The 20,395-nt window shown below is 41.2% G+C and overlaps 1 protein-coding gene and 1 long non-coding RNA gene across 4 annotated transcripts; one reads left to right on the top strand and one right to left on the bottom strand.

Moving 5' to 3' along the window:
• Nucleotides 1-1,605: 1,605 nt before the first annotated feature.
• Nucleotides 1,606-2,812, bottom strand: LOC131818214 (uncharacterized). The gene is made up of 2 exons (XR_009348723.1): nt 2,542-2,812; nt 1,606-2,169 (listed from the first exon to the last, which is right to left on the bottom strand). It is a non-coding gene; the product is annotated as an uncharacterized LOC131818214 (long non-coding RNA).
• A 751-nt stretch (nt 2,813-3,563) lies between these two features.
• On the top strand, nt 3,564-19,360 carry ZNF583 (zinc finger protein 583). 3 transcript variants are annotated; one of them, XM_059152365.1, is made up of 5 exons: nt 3,564-3,716; nt 4,845-4,941; nt 12,076-12,202; nt 12,457-12,555; nt 16,305-19,360. In XM_059152365.1, the coding sequence occupies exons 2-5, from the start codon at nt 4,933-4,935 to the stop codon at nt 17,780-17,782; spliced, it is 1,713 nt and encodes a 570-aa protein (XP_059008348.1). In that variant the 5' UTR covers nt 3,564-3,716; nt 4,845-4,932; the 3' UTR covers nt 17,783-19,360. The 3 variants fall into 3 exon arrangements, with proteins under 3 accessions (XP_059008348.1, XP_059008347.1, XP_059008349.1); XM_059152364.1 differs by lacking the exon at nt 3,564-3,716 and adding an exon at nt 3,901-4,591; XM_059152366.1 differs by lacking the exons at nt 3,564-3,716; nt 4,845-4,941 and having other exon boundaries at nt 12,064-12,202; nt 12,460-12,555.
• The last annotated feature ends 1,035 nt before the right edge of the window (nt 19,361-20,395 follow it).

Genomic DNA, 20,395 nt, shown 5'->3' on the forward strand with positions numbered 1-20,395 from the left:
CTCTGCCTTCGGCTCAGGTCATGATCCCAGGGTTCTGGGATTGAGCCCCACATCCAGCCCCGCATTGGGCTCTCCACTCAGTGGGAAGCCTGCTTCTCTTCCTCTCTCTCTCTTGCCTGCCTCTCTGCCTACTTGTGATCTCTGTCTGTTAAATAAATAAAATCTTCCCAAAAAAAAACTTAAAAAAAAAAAAAAAAAAAAGGAATGGGACGTTTAACTGACTGAGCCACCCAGGCACCCCTCAACTAATTTTTAACAATTTTAATAATGTTTAACAATTCTTAGCAATTGTATTGAGATATAATTCACATACCATGCAATCTCTTTGAAGTGTACAATTTAATGTTTTTTTTTATTATATTCATAGGGTTGTACAACTCACCACAGTCTAACTTAAAAGTATTTTTGTCATTCATCACAAAAAGAAATCTGTATCCATTAGTGGTCATTCTTTGTCTCCTCCCATCAGCTCTAAGCAACCACTAAAATACTTTGTCTTAATGAATTTGCATATTCTAATTATTTCCTATAAGTAGACTCATACAATATGTGGTCCTTTGTGATTGGTTCCTCTCACATAGTGTAGTTTTCAAGGTTCATCCATGTGGCATGTATACTGGCACTACATTGCTTTTATCACTTTTTATGGGTGAGTAGTAACAGGCACTTGGGTGGTTTACACTCTGCCGACTATGAATAATGATGCTATGAACATTTCTGTACTAACTTTTGCATGTATGTAAGTTTTCATTTTTCTTAGGTATGTTCATAGGACTGAAATTGCTGGGATCATAGGGTAACTATGCTTAACTTTATGTGGAACTTCTAGAATGTTTTTCAAAGTAGCTGCATCATATTCCCATCGTTAACACTGAGGGTTAAATTTCTCCCCATCTTTACCAACACTTGTTATTTAACTTTGATTCTAGCCATCCCAGTGGGTGGTAAGTGGTGTGCCATTGTGGTTTTGATTTGTATTTCTCAAGGGCAATGGATGTTGAGTCCCTCTTCATGTGCTGATGGAGCATTTGTGTATCTTCTTTGGAGAAATATCTATTCAAATCCTTTGTCCATTTTTAAATTGTCATTTGTGTTAGTTTTAAGTGTTCTTTTCATATTCTGAGATAGAAGTCCTTGTTAGATACCTGAACTTAATTTTTTCTTTTTTCTCTCTTCCTTCTTCTTCTTTTTTTTTTTTTAAAGACAGAGAGAAACCAGGAAGGAGGGGCAGAGGAAGAGGGAGAGAGAGATATAATTTTAAGCAGGCTCCATCTCACAACCCTAAGATCGTGACCTGAGCTGAAATCAAGAACGGGACATTTAGCCGACTGAGCCACCCCAGGAACCCCTGAGCCGATTTCTGATAAAGGTACAAAAGCAATCTAATGAAGGAAGGTTAGCCTTTCCAACAAATAGTGCTGGAGCCATTACACATCCATAGCCAAAAAAGAAAAAAAAAAAAAAAAGAAGAAGAAGAAGTTTAACCCCCTGCTTCTTAAAAAATTAAAGTAGACCATAGATTTAGACTTGCTCTAGTACTAACCAATGAAAAAATAAATGGATTGCATCTTCATTATGACAACTGAAGGCAAAATAAATGGGTCCTTTTTAAATTTTTTAAATATTTTATTTATTTATTTGACAGACAGTGAAATCACAAGTAGGCAGAAAGGCAGGCAGAGAGAGAGAGGAGGAAGCAGGCTCCCCGCGGAGCAGAGAGCCTGATGCGGGGCTCGATCCCAGGACCCCAGGATCATGACCTGAGCCGAAGGCAGAGGCTTTAACCCACTGAGCCACCCAGGCGCCCCTAAATTGGTCCTTCTATCTCTGAGGATTCTGTATTTATTTCTACTTCCGAAGATTATGTAGTTTATGACATTAAACTTAGATGCTGGGCAGGCATGTTTGTTGATTATCAATTTGAAATTGGAAAACTGTATTTCTTATATATATCAAAGTAAATTTGATTCACTTAGTGACCACCGCCAAGATTCATAGACGGTTCTGCCAACAAAAGAAACTTAAGAGATAATGGCTGAAAAGAAAAATGTTACCACACGCTTTCAAGCTAAAGATACCCAATCTCTATACACTTGTGAAATGTAGAAATGGCTTGCAAAAACCTGGAAATTGATACGTCTTCACTTACATAAGGTTTGTCTGTATGGCCTGAAACGACAAGGAGGGGGGGGGGGAATCATCAGAACTTCAAAACTCAAACACAAAACCAACTGCAATTTTCCTTGTGTTCCTTCTAACTTTTTACACAGGAACAGTTTTCCAGTGTCGCCGTCTTAGTGCAACGCAACAGCTCCCGTTCCTCCTTTAAAAAATAGAGGATCCGGGGCGCCTGGGTGGCTCAGTGGGTTAAAGCCACTGCCTTCCGCTCAGGTCATGATCTCAGGGTCCTTGTGTCAAGCCCCGCATGGGGCTTTCTGTTCAGCAGGGAGCCTGCTTCCCCCTCTCTCTCTCTGCCTACCTCTCGGCCTACTTGTGATCTCTGTCAAATAAATAAAATATTAAAAACCCTACAGGACCCACCAGCACTTTGAGGTACGGCCTCCTCGCCCCACGGTTTTGATGAAGCGGGACCGTGCTCTAACCCGTAGACGTGCAGTTAACCCTCCTTCCGCTCGCGGCCGTGCTGTCTGCGCCCGTCGTTCTGCGACTGTTCACGTTTCAGGGAATCTCCCCACAACGATCCGCGTTTATAAACCTCCTCGCTGGAAACTGTCATCGCACGCGCTCCTCGCCGTCGGTGGCTGCGGCGGAAGCCCTGAGGCGCGGAACCCGACTTCGGCGTGGCTGAGGCCCGAACGACGGATCCCCGCCGCTTTCCGTCAGAGCACCTGTCCTTCCGCGTCTGTAGCTCTCCAGCGAATTCCTCCCGCCGCAGGAGGGTGGGGGCTCTTCTCCGCCCCCAGCGCCTGCAACATGCCTGGCACACAGTCGGTGTTCAATAAGTGAATGGTGAGACAAGAAAGCCAGAAAAGGAACGAAGGGGAAGAGACCCCAGCAAGCCGCGCTCCCGCCCACCCGCACACACCCCCTGGGCAGTCCCCTGCTGCGCCACGCCGGACTAACCAGCGCCCCCAGCTCCCTTCTCGCCACGCAACCAGAGGCCCCGCCCACCGCGCACGCGCACCTCGCCCCCTCCCCCCCCGCCGGCGTGCACCCCGGCTTGGGTGTCTTCGGGAACTGGGCTCGCTGCGCCTGCGCACCCGGTCGTTCAGGCCGGGCTGAGCCAGCCCTGTGTCTGGGTTCGGAGGCCCGGGGTTTGGAGAACGCGCAGCACGACTCGGGGGCAGGAGCAGGAACCGCCCGCCGGGCCCCACGGAGGGCAGTCCCAGGATGCCCTGCGCCGCGCCCGGCCCGGACTCCACTTCCCAGTGGCCCCTGCGGCCGGCTCCGCTGCCCGCCCGAGCGCCTCGGCCCCTTTGTGAGCCTGCCCGTCCGGCCGACAGCGAGGCCCCGCCCCGGCCCGCGGGGCGCTGGGCTCCCGGCCGCCGCCGGTGCGGAGGGAGGTGCCGACCCGCGGGGAGGAGGCGGTGAGGACGCCAGGGGCAGGCGTGCGCCCCGGCAGGCCTGCGGGGCTGGAGCGGGCGTACGAGGGGGCCTGGGACCGTGGGAGACCGTGTCGCCGTGTGTGAAAACTTGTCACAGTGTGCGTGCCCCTGTGTGTGACTGTGCGAACGTCTGTGACCATGACAGTGACGGTGAGTGTGCGGCTGTGTGGCCGGCCATGTGAGACGGCGTGAGGCTCTCGGACCTTATGTTGCTGTGACAGTGCGACCCACCAGGCGTGCACTGGTGCCAGGCTGCCGGGAGAGCTGCCCGCCCGAAGACTGTGTGGCTCCGGCGGGGTCGGGGGGCGGGTGCTTGGGGAGGCCAGGGTGCTCGGAGCGGGGAGACTGTGTCGGGCAGGAGAGCCTGACAGGGACTGAGATGAAGGGGAACGCTCGGGTAGGGAAGGAGAGGGGGAGCCCCTACTCCGGGTCTGGAGGGCCGGCGAGCAGTCTCCAGCCTTCTGTGGCACGGAAGGAAGATCTTTCCTTTCCTCTCCTAGACTCTTCATGTATGTTCTTGGACAGCCCACCTACTGTGTGCTGTCCATGAACAGGCATGACTCCTGGTACCGAGCGCGAAGCTATGCCCACCACTATGCTAAATGCCTCCTGTGGACCGTCTCAGGGTCCTCCCAGCAACGGATGGGAGGCAGGTACCATTTCACCGAAGAGGAAACTGAGGTTTGGAGCGGTTACTGGGTCATGCAGGTTGCAGAGCTAGTGTGCGGTAGACGGTAGCCGAGGGCAGGTGTTCTGATCCCCAGACTTGGCGGTTCTTAGCATTACGCGGCTTTTGAGTTAATTGCTTCGTTCTCCGAGGTTTAGCGGAAAACAACTCTTGAGGAGGAGTTTCAGTGACTGTTAATGCATAGTCCCCTCCCTCATCTCTTCTTGAGGAAACTGCTCAGAAAGTTGAGAGATTGGTTTCCAGGTGCCGTATGTCATAAATCAGGACTGCAAGCAGTGTTCCGGCTCTTTGGCCCACTGTCGTCCAGACCAAAGGATCCCTCTGATGCCTACTCAGTGTAAAGATGCTTTCTCTAAGGCATTGTTTGTAGCTTTATCTTATTTTGAAATAAGGGTGGTAGCATATTCTCTTTTACGATCATTATCTGGTGGGAAGACTAAAAAGTCAGACCTGGATTCCAATTGGGCTCACTTACTACCAGGGAGCCTTGAATAATTACAGTAATTTCACTGACGGACACTTTCCTGTGTGAAGGGGGGAAATAATACTGACTTGATAGTGCCATTTATGGTTTCTTTCTACCTCTCCAGCCTTATTTTTCCAGGCACTGCCCTTCCAGTGAGGAGCTTGAAGTAGGACGACAGAGGAGCTGTCATAAATTCTTAAGTTCTTAAAGCCATGTCCAAGGTAAGGGAGGATTTCTTCTCCCTGAGGTGCTTTGTTTTTCAGGTTTCATAGAAACGTGCTTTTCTTCTGAAATTTCCCAGCTAACAAAGCCGCATTCGTTCAGTGACCTTGTACTCATGTTCTCCCAGTCCAGTAAAACGTGGTCCCCAGTGAGGAGGTCTTTTATCCTCAGCATTTTCATCCTCATTCAAGAAACAGTTGAGCACTCCTGCAGGTTAGGTGTTCTGTTAGAAGCTCTCAGAAGCAAAAATGCACTCCTTGGTGGGATAGGAGAGTCTTCTCTGTAAGGAGTTTGACTCACGGAGGTCAGGGTACATTTTGACATGGTCATTAGCTTAGAGCTTTTTCACAGACCTAGGTTTGAGAGGAAGGCAAGACAAGACAAGGGCTGTTGGGCTATCTTAGTCACGGTGCATGACAAGATCTCTTGCTCAAGGTGATTTTGAAGAGTAGTATGTGTTGGGTTTTGAGTATTAAAGTGTGGGTCAGGGCGCCTGGGTGGCTCAGTGGGTTAAGCCGCTGCCTTCGGCTCAGGTCATGATCTCAGGGTCCTGGGATCAAGTCCCGAATCGGGCTCTCTGCTCAGCAGGGAACCTGCTTCCTCCTCTCTCTCTGCCTGCCTCTCTGCCTACTTGTGTTCTCTCTCTGTCAAATAAATAAATAAAATCTTTAAAAAAAAAAATAAAGTGTGGGTCATGTAGGGCACTCCATCAGCTCTGAAGAATAAGGTTCTATGGGAGTGGTAAGGTCCTGCTACAGGCCATTCTGAGTTATTAGTGGACATTCTGGGTCATCCAGTTAAGATTAGTGGAATTATTTATGGAAAAATAGGACTTTCTTTTGAAAAAATGAGAATAGGAGAGAGTATTTGAATCTACATTTTTAAATGGCTGCATACATCTATAATGAAACAATAAATAGTATGGAATGGGAGCCAGAAGAAATAAATAAGAAGATCAATATCTAGTCTTTTTTTAGTCTTTTTTTTTTTTAAAGATTTTATTTATTTATTTGACAGAGAGAGATCACAAGTAGGCAGAGAGGCAGGCAGAGAGAGAGAGGAGGAAACAGGCTCCCCGCCGAGCAGAGAGCCCGATGTGGGACTCGATCCCAGGACCCTGAGATCATGACCTGAGCCGAAGGCAGCGGCTTAACCCACTGAGCCACCCAGGCGCCCAGAAGATCAATATCTAATGTCTAGAAATAAACACAAGTATAAATAAGAATGGAAAATATTTATTCATTCACTAAATATAGAGTTATTAAAGACTTACTGCTATATACTACATGCTGGAAATAAACACTGTCTTGGTTTTCATGGAGTTTAATGTCTACTAGTTTGTTTATTATATGATAATGTAAGTGACATTATTTTATTCTTTTTTTTCTTAAGTTTTAATTTGTCAGAGAGGGAGAGCACAAGCAGGGGGAGCAGCAGGCAGAGGGAGAAGCAGGCTCCCCACCAAGCAAGGATCCTGATGTGGGCCTCATCCCAGGACCCTGGGATCATGACCTGAGCCGAAGACAGACGCCTGACTGACTAAGCCACCCAAGTGTCCCTGTGATATTATTTTTAATCAGTGGAGACTGAATGGATTATTCATTTAGAAAAAAGATTTCTACCTCTCTCTTTGAGGTTAAATACATTCTATAGGTTAAATGTAAAAAGTAGGGGCGCCTGGGTGGCTCAGGTCATGATCTCAGAGTCCTGGGATCAAGCCCCACATCGGGCTCTCTGCTCAGCGGGGAGCCTGCTTCCTCCTCTCTCTCTGCCTGCCTCTCTGCCTATTTGTAATCTCTGTCTGTCAAATAAATAAATAAAATCTTTTTCTTTTTAAATGTAAAAAGTAAAGCCATATGAACTGCTAGATGAAAATATAGAGAATGACTATAAGAGGAAGATGAACCAGAAGCAGAAATCCACTAGAGCAACACTGTCCAGCAGCACTTCCTATGGTAAGGGATGTGTGGGCAGCTCAGTCGGTTAAGTGTTCGCCTTCAGCTCAGATCATGATTCCAGGGTCCTAGGGTCGAGCCCCGCATTGAGTCCTTGCTTGAGGGGAACCTGCTTCTCCCTCTCCTCCCAGCTCAGTGCTGTCTCTCTAATAAATAAATAAAATCTTTAAAAAGGGAGAAAAAAAATACCTTCCTGCGATGACTGATGACAGAAATGTTCTATATCTGCACTGTCCCATACGGTAGCCACTAGCTACCTGTGGCTATGGAACACTTCAATATACCAGTGTGACTGAGGAACTCAATCTTTAACATTAATTTTTTTTCAATGAATTTTTATTTTAGAATACTTTTAAATTCCAGAAAAATAGTGAATACTAGAGAATATATACCACACTCAATTTCCCTTATTTCTTTAACGTTAATTGATTTAAATTTAAATAGCCACATGTGACTAGTAGCTGTGTATTGGGCAGCATACATCTAGGCTAATAAAATAACAGAGGCAGGTGAATATAAAATAATATATTCCAGGGGCGCCTGGGTGCCTCAGTCGTTAAGCATCTGCCTTCGGCTTAAGTCATGAACCCAGGGTCCTGGGATGGAGGCCCGCATCAGGCTTTCTGCTCAGCGGGAAGCCTGCTTCTCCCTCTCCCACTCCCCCTGCTTGTATTCCCTCTCTCGCTGTGTCTCTATCAAATAAATAAATAAAATTTTGAAAAAAAAATATGCCAAGTTTTGGGTGATCTTGTCCAAGTCATTCATTTTACAGATGAGGAAAGACAGGCCAAGGGAGGAAAACGACACACCTAAGTCACTAGTGATTGTATCAGATGTAGGCAGTTGTACAATATGTTGAAAGTCAGCGTAAATAGAGGCTGATGAGTGATGATTTGAAGAGTGTGTAGAAAATAACGGAGAACTGGGGAACAGTGATGGGGTATATAATTTCCCTTTGCCTGGAACTGTCACTGGCTTCCCAGTGTTCTCTCTACAGTCTACAAGGCCCTGCGTGATCCCCCTCTTGGCTACCCCAGACCTCGTGTTCTCCAGGTCTTCACCTTCCTGTGCTCCAGGCACACAAGCTCTTGCCTGTCTCTGGACCTTTGCATCTGCTCCTCCCTCTTTTGTAATTCTTTCCCCTTACATCTGGACATGGTTTATTCTCACTTTTAGATTGTTTTTTAAACATTACGCTTCATTGAGGTTTACCTTGACCATCTACCTCATCTAAAACAAACACGCTTCACTCTCAGTCACCCTGGTTTTTTGTCACAGTGTCACTACCTGACATTGTATGACCTGATGTTTAATGTCTTTTTCCTCTGTTAGAATCTTAACTCCACAAGAAGAACTGCATTTTGTTTACCTTTGCATTCCCAGTGCTTGGAACACTGTAGGTAGTAGGCATTCAGGAAATATTCATCAAACTAATACATAAATGAACAAGACTGTGAGTTCCTCATCTGTGAGTATGATCAGAGAGGTAAGAGCCAGCTACTTCTTTTTTCCTGATGCAAAATTGGTAATGGAAAAAGCAGAAAGCAGAGGGTATGACCTGTAGAACAGACAGAGCCCATCAGCCCAAATGGTGTTTCTGGGACCCCGCCCCAGACCTTATGAATCAGGCTCTGATGATGAGGCCCAGGAAACTGCATTTTTATTAAGTCCAAGGATCCTTGCCTCACACAGTTTTTGAAAGCCTCTCATTTCTAAAGATTATATTTAAAGGGTGCCTCTATAAACACTTTCTTGGTTGTCAGCTGTGTGCCTCTCAGCTCTGTGCCAGCCATGATTCTCTGTACTCACAGGAAGGCACTTGAGTGATTCCATGTGCCTCCCCAAATCCCATGTCTTCATCAAAACATTGATTTATAAAGAAATCCAGTCTGAGAATCTTTGTCTTTTAATGAGTGTTTAGTACATTTTCATTTAATGTAATTACTGACATATTTAAACCCATCATATTGCCGTTTGTTTTCTACTTACTCCATCTCTTCTTTGTTCCTTTATTTCTCCTTGTTTGCCTTCTTTTGGATAAATCAAGTACTTTCTCCTTATCTTATTAATTATACATTATTATTCTTTAAGTGGCCACTATAGGATATTTACCCATTTCTTTTTCTTTTTAAGATTTTATTTATTTATTTGACAGACTGAGATTACAAGTAGGCAGAGAGGCAGTCAGAGAGAGGAGGAAGCAGGTTCCCTACTGAGCAGAGAGCCGGATGTGGGGCTCGATCCCCGGACCCTGGAATCATGACCTGAGCCAAGGCAGAGGCTTTAACCCACTGAGCCACCCAGGCGCCCCTACCCATTTCTAATTATGTAATTATGTTTTTTTCTTTCTTCCTTCTGTAATCCTCCTTCTATAATTAGTATCCTTACTACTTTCCTGGACAAAAAATGACCTCAATAGTGGTTTAACTCCAACTTATCATTAGTAGTAGATATTATATTTATAGTTATTCCTTTGAGGCTCTTGATTTTTTCTTGATTTTCATTTCCATTTCCTTCTACTCGAAGAACAATTAGTATTTCTTTGCAGGTCAACCCTTTAGTCCCAGACGGAATTATCTTTTCATTAGCTCCTAGTCTTGCTAGATCAAAAAGTGTAATTTTAAATTTTTTCTGAGGTCAAGTAAGTTTGGGAAATCCTAGTCTCAGTGGAGAGAATACCTCCTTGGATTTATTTTAAGGAAACAGAGACTTTTGTTGAATCTTTAATTCATACAGTAGTGAGAACTGCACTGTAACATTTAAAAATAGTGTGCATCACTGTTCTCACATCATAGTGAAAAATTTGGATTCATGTAAATGAAAATAAACAGGGAGTTAGTAAAGATAATGGCATATTTATACCACGTAATGTTATCTACTTAACAAAAGTGATGTTATAATGAACACGGATAATCATCGACATGTCCGTATAAGGAATTATTTGAACAAATATATACTAGCTGTAAATTTTTATTGTTTCTAGGAAGAAGGGTGACATTGTGGGTAGATGTGGGGATGGAGGACTTGCAATTTATAAAAAGGAAAAATCATTGAGGGTAGAAATACTGGACATTATTTGTTAAGTTTCCTTAATGATTATAAATTGTATGAAATTCCTGTTTTATCAAATAAAAATAAATACTGAAACATTTTAAAGATATTCAAGTCCCATTGAATGGCTAAGAGGAAAAGGTCAAGCAGACAGTTGAAACCTGGAATCCATTAGTTTGTGTGTGAAGCTAAACAAGGTTTTTTAAGGACTTTAGCTAGCAAAAGCTGCCTCGTCTCTGTTTACTGAGGAAATGTGTGTAGAACATTTTTGTTTGCACAAAATATTAGTTTATACTTAAGTGTTTGAGTTTTAATGGAATTGATGACTGACAGTAGCTAGCCTTGTCTAGGACAAGTTTCATCTTTTAAGACTCAGTTCATGTTCCCTTCCTTCCTTGAAGCTTTTACTCACTTCCTGTATTTCCCAGTGTTAAGAAGTGTTTTAGAGATGGAGGCTTGTGAGATCAAGCTGATGCAAGTAACTGATGTTTCTTGGAGGCAAACTTCTGCTTCCCTTATAGTCTCCTTAAACATTTTTGTCCATTACTTGGGTACTAGCAATTCACATATGAACTCATTTTCTCCATTAAAAATGTTTCTGCATAAAATCATTGATGTGCTTAAATGCATTGTCAATTGGACCATTACTCTGCAGAGTCACACTTAATAGGAATGATGTTCATATTCAATAACCACTGAGGCAAGGGCACACACCAGAACTTACCCCAGCTGGGAAACTGGAGGCTGCTGCTGTGCTGGGCGTTCCCCTTTAAGTTGCTGGGTTGTGGGGAGATCTGTGATGGTCACTAGCAGTGCTCAGTGCAGTAGCTGTTTACCAACCAGTGGCACTGTTTCAGGATTTAACAAGTCAGTTCAGCCCTTCAGATGTGTACCGTTAATTGCATCTGTGTATCAGCCCAGATAAGGAGCACACACTGTTCTGTGACATGCCACACCACAGCCGCGTAAAGCAAACCGTATGAGGGGCGCCTGGGTGGCTCAGTGGTTTGGGCTGCTGCCTTCGGCTTGGGTCATGATCTCAGGGTCCTGGGATCGAGCCCCGCATCGGGCTCTCTGCTCCGCAGGGAGCCTGCTTCCTCTCTCTCTCTCTCTCTCTCTCTCTCTGCCTGCCTCTCTGCCTACTTGTGATCTCTGTCAAATAAATAAATAAAATCTTAAAAAAAAAAAAAAAAAAAGCAAACCGTATGAAAGCCCTAGGAAGTCTGCAGCAGATGTGCCTCATGCGGAAGAACACCCGTTTTGAATTTTTAGGAAGCAGACAAGGTCTTCTTCCAGGTTATAAAGATCCTTTATTCAACGGAGTATTACTTGAGAACTGTACTTTAACATTTTAAAAACTCACATATGAGACCTGCACAACTGGGTATGTTCCTCTAGTGAGAGCTGTGAGGATTTTTTGTTGTACTTCATGATCACATCTGAAATGTTCAATAGTGCTTAAAATTACTATTATTTTATCTTTGTTACAGCTACCAACTGTCTTTGAAACTCAGTGGGGTTAGCAAGAGCTGGTGGATAATCTTATTGCCCTTGTCGTTCTCTTACGGCGTATATTCATTTAAGTTATATTTTTGCAAAATCACTGTAGAACTTGCTTAAATTTTTATTACCTGTATGTTTAGTTTTAGGAAATCAGTATTACAAGCATCAAATATATTTATGTATGTACTGATCCAGCTGGAACATTAGCCATTCCATTGAAGAGCTCGGGAAATGTAGGTTTAGACCACCTACAAATTACAGGGTGAAACTCATGTTCCCGCCTACTCCTTAAAGCCTTTCTTCACTGCTCTAGTCTATCCTGATTTTCCATATTGAGAAATGCATTAGCATTTAGTATGAATAAGTTATTTTGCTCATTTGCTCTTTTCCCCATCAATAGAGGCTATGTTAGAAATAGTATACTTTCCATGAGAAAATATTAAAACCAAGCACAGAGAATTTTAGAAATTGCTTGACATGTGTTGTAGAGAACCTAAAATATTGCCAGAAAGTTTTGCTATATGCAATATTTCTTTCCAAAAGTACAAATTAACTCTTCAAGCTATGCCAATCTGAGGTGAAAAGGCTAGTTGAGCATAAAAGAATATATTCATGTCATTTCAGGTTTTGGTGACATTTGGGGATGTGGCTGTAGATTTCTCTCAAGAGGAGTGGAAATGGCTGAACCCTGCTCAGAGGAATTTGTACAGAAAGGTGATGTTGGAGAACTATAGGAGCCTGGTATCACTGGGTAAGGAGCTTCCCCAGAATTCAGAATCCACACATAGGGCTTCTTTCCAATGTTTGGGAAGCCTCCGATTTACTTCACTAAGTTTCCCTTTCTTGTGCTTCCCAAAATAGGCTGAGTTTGTAGAACTGGCAGCTTCACGGAACTGTTGTTACAACATCACTTTCCCCTTTCTTCAGAATACTTCACCTTGCCCTCTGCTTCCTTCTGTAATGTGACTTATGGGCCCAGCTAACTCCCCCTTTATTTCTTGTAAGCAGGAGTTTCAGTTTCTAAGCCAGATGTGATCTCATTATTGGAACAAGGAAAAGAACCCTGGATGGTGAAGAAGGAGGGGACAAGAGGCACATGCCCTGGTGAGTGGGAAAGAACTAGAAAGGTAGAAGAGGCCATTGTGAGGAAAAGCTCAGCTGTTCTGAGAGGTTCCAGCTTATCATTGATGTTTCCTGGGTAACTTTTCTTAAAGGTGTAAGGCCTGGGAGGAAGCACTGAGGTGCCATTAGCATGATCTCCCTAACTTATTCTCCTTGTATATATTCTCTCACAAATTATGTTCTTCTCTGATAACCTTTTCCTATTCTCTGGGTCCAAAATGTCAGTGTCTGCTTGTTATTGCTTTTTAGTTTTGCATAAGTTGCTCCATCGTACTTTAAAAAATTTAGACACGCAATGTCTATTTTTTCATTTTCAGTCACTCATTCCTTTTAGAATGGTTTGATTCATCTATTCATTCACTTACTCTTTTACCAAGATTCATTTAGTGTTTACTTTGAGAAAATTATTCTGCTAAATTCTCAAGATTATTCAGAGGCTTATTAACCATCACAGAAAGAATTTCCAGTTATATTTTCAAGTCTGGGTAACTGGAAAGTGAGATGGTTTAATAGTAAAAAGAATATACTGGTAGGGGGGAAAGATGATAATTTGACTTAGGACATGAGACTTATTTTTACAAGATGGAGAAACTTCTGAGTGAAGAAACACAGCATGCCACTAGATGGGGACAGGCTCAGAAAAAAGTGATTTAGAGATGCCACTATGAATGGATGAGATCACTTAGTTTTACAGTTTGAGATAAAACCTGGCATGAGGGCTTTTTTGGGAAAGTGGATCTTTGACAACTTTCTGAATGTTCTCTCTGGTAGTCTCTTTACAGTTTCTGTGTTGGGTGAAATTTTACAAATTTTTACTTTTCCAAATAACTATCTCTTAATTTATGTTATCAAATGTATTTCCATGAATCTGAAGAATATAATCTTATAATTCTTTTTTTATAGCTATAGTTTTCAACTTTATTTTGTATAGCTGTTCTTTTTTAAAAAATTATTAAGTAAGATAGACATTAATTTTATTTTTAAAATCCAGCTTTATGGATTTATTAGTGTTACCATTATTCACTTTTCCAATTCTTTATTTTCTGCTTTCCCTAATGCAATTATTATCATTTTCTAAGGTTTATTTTTTTTCTCCATTTTGCTGAAACAAATGCGTAATCTATTTGTTTACTTGTCTTATTCACTAATTAGGGGCTATGAATTTTCCTCTGAAATATAGCTTCAGCTGTCCTCCAGATACTCTAATACTCACTATTTTTGTTATTGCTGTTTCCTAGATAACCTACTTTTTAAAAAATTCTCTTTTACACGAGAGTTGTTTAAAAGTAAGTTTTCTGGGGGCACCTGGATGGTGCAGTCAGTTAAACATCCATCTCTTGATTTTGGGTCATGATCTCAGAGTCATGGGATTGAGCCCTGCGTGGGGCTCTCTGCTGAATGGGAAGTCCGAGTGTCTCTCTCTCCCTCTCCCCTTCCCCCCTCATATTCACATGCTCTCTCTCTCCTTCTGTGGAATGAATAAATAAATCTTTAAAAAAAAGAAATTTTTCTGGTTTTAATGTATTTTGATCAAATAGGACTAGTATTAATTCTTTGACACTTAAGGATTTTGTATGGCATAATATATAGTTGGTGTCTATAAAATGTTCCATAGGTTCCAAGGTTAAGTTCTATTTTCAGTGTTAAGAGACTATTACATGAGGTTTACTATTTCTATGTTATTGAAGTCTATCTTTACTTACCTTTCTTGTTTCCATCTGTATTTTTCTTAATAACTTTATTAAGGAATTATTACATGTAGTAAATTGCATCCATATACTCCTACAATGTGACGAATTCTGACTGTTGTATATACCCATGAAACCATTACCACAGTCAAGAAATACAGTATTTCCATCATCCCAAAAAGACCGCCTATGCCACCTTGCAATCCATTTTTGTCCTCCTGGCTTCAAACACTAATCTGATCTTTGTCATTTTAGACTAGTTTCCATCTGAACTAAATGGATTCATATAATATATATTGTTGTGTCTGGTTTATTTTACTCATAATTTTGAAAATCACCCATATTTTTGCATGTACGACTACTTTATGCATTTTATTGCTGAGTAGTATTCTACTGTGTAGACATCCCATGTTTTGTGTTTCCTTTCATCTGTTCATGGGAAGTTGGGTTGTTTCAGGTTTGGGCTATTATAAATAAAGTTGCTGTGAAGCTGTCATTTACAGGACTTTGTGTGCATGTATGTTGTCATTTCTCTTGGGTAAATATCTGAACATGCAAAGAGTTATACAAAAGGAATAGGTTTAACTTTCTAAGAAGCTGCCAGTTTTCCAAAGTGTACCATTTTCATCCCCAACAGCAATGTATGAGACTTCCATTTCCTCTGTATCTACACACCTTTGTATTTTCAGTTTTTACTTTTACTCATTCTGATGGTTGTGTTGTGGTATCTCATTGTGGTTTTTATATGCAATTCTCTGATGACATAATGTTGAATGTCTTTTCATGTGCTTATTGGCCATTCATATCTTTTGTTAAGTGTTCAAATCTTTTGCCCATGTTTTAAGAAGATTTATTTATTTGACAGTGATCACAAGTAGGCAGAGAGCAGACGGGGGGTGCGAGGAAGCAGGTTCCCTGCCAAGCATAGAGCCCGATGCGGGGCTTGATCCCAGGACCCTGAGATCACGACCAGAGCCAAAGTCAGAGGCTTAACCCACTAAGCCACCCAGGTGCCCTTGCCCATGTTTTATTGTTTTGTTTTTCTCATGAGCAAATTGTTAAGAGTTCTTTATGTAATTTTTTAAAAAGATTTTATTTATTTATTTGACAGACATCACAACTAGAGATCACAAGACAGAGAGGCAGACAGAGAGAGAGGGGAAAGCAGGCTCCCCACTGAGCAGAAAGCCTGATGTGGGGCTTGATCCCAGCACCTGGGATCATGACCTGAGCTGAAGGCAGAGGCTTAATCCACTGAGCCACGCAGGCGCCCAAGAAGACTTTTTTTTAAAAAGTAGGCTGCACACCCAATTTGGGGCTTGAACTAATGACCCCAAGAGAAAGAGTCACATGCTCCACTGACTGAGCCAGCCATATGCCCCCAAAAAAGACATTTTCTAAGCTACAGAAGTTTAGCCATAGTTGGCATGTACAACCTAAAGCAAATAGTACCTGGTGTATCTCTGGGTTTGGGGATCTTATGGAAATTTTTTTTTCAGCCACACTGACCTTATGAAATTGACTTTTTAAAGATAATGAACTTAGCTTGAATGAAGTATAACCTGAGGCAAGGAAGGAAGGGTATTTGGAGACTGTAATATTAAACTAGATAAAAAATTATTGGGATTTTAAATAGCTTCTTCAGTTTCTAATTTATATCTGAATTCTTAGTTTTTCATTCTTTATAATCTCATACGTTTTATTTTATTTTAAGGATTCTTATTATTTATTTGACAGAGAGAGACACAGTGAGAGAGGAAACACAAGCAGGGGGAGTGGGAGAGGGAGAAGCAGACTCCCCACAGAGTAGGGAGCCTGATGCAGGGCTCAAACCCAGGACCCTGGGATCACGACCTGAGCCAAAGGCAGACGCTCAACAACTGAGCCACACAGGTGCCCTAATCTCATACTTTTTAGATTGCATCTTAACAGCTGTTAAATCCCCAAACTTCTTATGTATTTTATTCACCGATTTTTCTTTTAGAAGTTCTTCTCTTCTGATGAACAAATACAAAAGACGTTTGTTTTCTTGATATCTTTTAGATTGGGAGTATACATTTGAAAACAATGAGTTTTCATCAAAGCAAGTTATTTATGAAGAAACGTCCAAACTAGTGAAAATGGGAAGAAGCCATCTTAGTTACAGCCTTGACTGCCCCAGTTTGAGAGAAGACTGTAAAAGTGAGGACTGGCTTAAGAACCAGTCAGGAAGTCAGGAAGTACATTCCAGACAACTGATCATCACTCATAAAGGAATCCTTACTGAAGATCCAAGTAATGAATATACTAAATCTTGGCAAACTTTCCATCAGGATGCAATATTTGATATACAAAAGACTTTTCCCACCAAAGAAAGAGTACATAAGCATGAACCACAAAAGAGAAGTTACCGGAAAAAATCTGTTGAAATGAAACATAAGAAAGTCTATATGCAGAAGAAACTTTTGAAATGTAATGAATGTGAGAAAGTTTTCAACCAGAGCTCATCCCTTACTCTTCATCAGAGAATTCATACTGGAGAGAAACCCTATGCATGTGTTGAATGTGGGAAAACCTTCAGCCAGAGTGCAAACCTCGCTCAACATAAGAGAATACATACTGGTGAGAAACCCTATGAATGTAAAGAATGTAGGAAAGCCTTCAGCCAGAATGCACACCTTGCCCAACATCAGAGAGTTCATACTGGAGAGAGACCTTATCAGTGTAAAGACTGTAAAAAAGCCTTCAGTCAAATTGCACACCTGGCTCAACATCAGAGAGTTCATACTGGAGAGAGACCTTTTGAATGTATTGAATGTGGAAAAGCCTTCAGTAACGGTTCATTTCTTGCTCAGCATCAGAGAATCCATACAGGAGAGAAACCCTATGTATGTAATGTGTGTGGGAAAGCCTTTAGCCATCGTGGATACCTAATTGTACATCAGAGAATTCATACTGGAGAGAGACCGTATGAATGTAAGGAATGTAGAAAAGCTTTCAGCCAATATGCACACCTTGCTCAACATCAGAGAGTTCATACTGGAGAAAAACCTTACGAATGTAAAGTATGCAGGAAAGCCTTCAGCCAGATTGCATACCTTGATCAACATCAGAGGGTTCACACTGGAGAGAAACCCTATGAGTGTGCTGAATGTGGGAAGGCCTTTAGCAATAGTTCGTCACTTGCACAACATCAGAGAAGTCATACTGGAGAAAAACCTTATATGTGCAAGGAATGTAGGAAAACATTTAGCCAGAATGCAGGCCTTGCTCAACATAAGCGAATTCATACTGGAGAGAAACCTTATGAATGTAACATTTGTGGGAAGGCCTTTAGCTATAGTGGATCTCTTACTCTACATCAAAGAATTCATACAGGAGAGAGACCCTATGAATGTAAGGATTGCAGAAAATCTTTCAGGCAGCGTGCCCATCTTGCCCAGCATGAGAGAATTCATACTATGGAGTCATTCTTGACTCCTTCCACTCCCTCACCCGCCATGTCCAATCAGTTGCCAAGACCTGTTGGTTTTATCTCCTAAATATGCCTTGAATCTGACTCCTTTAATCCATTTCCATTCCATCATCTTTGTCCATTACACAGTAATCTACTTCATATGCACTATGGAAATAGCTTCTGATGGGTCTCCCTGTATTTACCATTTCCTTTGTCAGTTGCCTCCACTGTGGTCAAACTTGTATTTTAAGGGTTCATATAGCTTCCTCATCGATACCCTTCACTGGTACCCCATAGTTCTTAGGTAAAAGCACACAGTCCTCAGAACAGCCTAAAAGACCCTCCTGCCCCAAATACCTTGTCCCAGTATACCTTCCAGTGAACCAATTTCATGTCAAAATCCATCTCATTCTTTGGCTATTTATCCAGAATTAAGAACTCATATTCCAGCATCAAACCAATCTAGGTTCTGATCCCTGCTCATCCATTTTCTAAACCTCTAGTTTCAGAGAAACACTTTGTTCTTTGTAAGGTTCAGTCTTCTTATTTATATTACGGAAATAATAGTACTACCTCAAAAGCTGATGGGAGGATTAAATGAGAGAATGCATGTAAATTGCTCAGAGTGCCTAGTATAATCATTTAATAAATGTTACCATAAAATAAAAAGATGCTGTGGTATACAAAGAGGACCTGATCATCTCAGAAAGGTTCATCTGAGAAACAAAATCAGCAGCAGTTCAAGACTGAAGAGATTATAAAGAACTGGGATTAGGAACAGTTCTGAAGGTGGGTGATAAGAGTATCTAACACAGTAGCACTGATGTTAAAGTCCATAATGATATAGAGTAAGGCATGACTTTGTTGGTAAGAAGAACTAACTTCATTAGATACTCAACAGTTCTAAGAAGCCAGATTTTAAAAATCAGAAGTAATAAGTAGAATTTACTGAGATATATTCATCATTTGCAGTAAGACAAAGGCAAAAATAGATATTTTTTTTAAAAAGACAGAAAAATCAATAACCAAAGAATAGAAAATAAAATATAAATTTGATGCCCTCTCCTAATTCCAGGTGGTTGAACTATATTAAATCCATGTTGTTTAAAACTGAAAATATTGTTAAGGTAGTTTTAAACTATAATTCCTAAAACTAGAGGAGAAGAAAATTACAGACCAATACTCATAAACTGGTGGCCCACAAACATGTTTGACTTGGTACTCATCAGGTTTAAGATGAATTAAAAAAAAAAAAAGAATACAAATAACTTTATTTGGGCATGTGTTTTCCAGTTCCACAGTTCAAACCATTCCTCCTTCCTGTACATGGGACTTATTTTACATTTTGTATTACTTCCTGACTCCTGGAGGCTTTGAATATACAATCACCTTAGTAACTAATTCACATATGAATATAGGTACAAAGGAACTGATGAAATGGAGGGTGAAAATGAAGACTTGAATAGACACTTTATCCTGCAGGGGAAGACTATTCTCAAGATGTTAAAAGGCCCCAAATTAATCTACAGATTCTTTGTACCTATCAAAATCCTAAGAATTTTTTAAGGTCTGAAACATTGTGTGCATGTGAACATACACACCTATACATTCATACAAACATATATATAAATAAAAGTAATTTGTCAGTGGCTTAACAGTATCGTTAAAACTGATTCTGCTCTGTACAAAACCAGTTTCTTCAATCTTTTATCCAAATGTGTATGAGTTATTAGAGGACACAGTAACATAATTCATAATCATAATTCCTAAACAAGATATGAGATCCAGAAGCAACACACATAAGATTCTAGGTTTGACTATGTAAGAACTTTATTAGGCTTTTATATAGTCAAGAGTATAAACACAGAGTTTTTAAATATCAGCATTAGAAGTAATTATTACAACATACATGAAATCTATATCCTTAACATAAAAGTGCTCCTACAAATCACTTAGAAAATGACACTACTATTCCCATGGCAAAGGATATAAAGAAGTAACAGGGAATTAATGTAAGATAAATACTGAACGTCACTAGAATCAGAAGAAATACAAGTTAAACGAATGAACTATCCATCTGTCAATATCAGATTGATAAAAAATACACATTGCAAAAACAGGAAAGGAGTACATGTGGGAGTGTGAATTTGTACACATTTTTGGAAAGGCAACTTGTCAATATCAGAATTTTCATTAGAAAAATCAAGATTTTCTTTTGTAGTTAACAAACAGTATATAAATTTACCTTCCTTCCATATCCCATTAAATGGATAATATAATGTAAAAGATACCAAACAAAGTTCAGAAAACAGGGTTATCAGTGGATGAAAAGAGGAACAAATAAAAGACAAAAGGGAGGAGAGTGTTCCTTCATGAAATGTAGCAGAGGTTGCTGCACCCTGAAATGTTTGAATGATAGGGATTTCAGTAACAGGAGCCACTCTGCCCAAATGCTGTGTACATCCCCAGAGGACACTGAACTTCAAGCTGGTTTGTATATAGAGGCTGGGGGTTGTGGGGAGGTTGGTAATGAGGAAAAACAATGACAAGACTGTGAAAGGCATTTCTATGTGGAAGCCAACAGTTTCCTCACTCCACCCTCTCTTCTAGAAATTGAATAGGATCCTTACTTCACACCATCCACAAAAAGGGAGTTCCAATCGATTAAAATCTTAAATGTAAAACTAACAAGTAAAAG

This window comes from Mustela lutreola, chromosome 16 (genome assembly GCF_030435805.1).
Source record: "Mustela lutreola isolate mMusLut2 chromosome 16, mMusLut2.pri, whole genome shotgun sequence".
Classification (NCBI taxonomy): Eukaryota; Metazoa; Chordata; class Mammalia; order Carnivora; family Mustelidae; genus Mustela; species Mustela lutreola.

Excerpts from the sequence above, each read along its gene's own strand:
- ZNF583 (XM_059152365.1), top strand. Across the intron at positions 12,203-12,456 it reads TAGGAGCCTGGTATCACTGG|CAGGAGTTTCAGTTTCTAAG; the intron begins GTAAGGAGCTTC and ends ATTTCTTGTAAG. Across the intron at positions 12,556-16,304 it reads GACAAGAGGCACATGCCCTG|ATTGGGAGTATACATTTGAA; the intron begins GTGAGTGGGAAA and ends GATATCTTTTAG.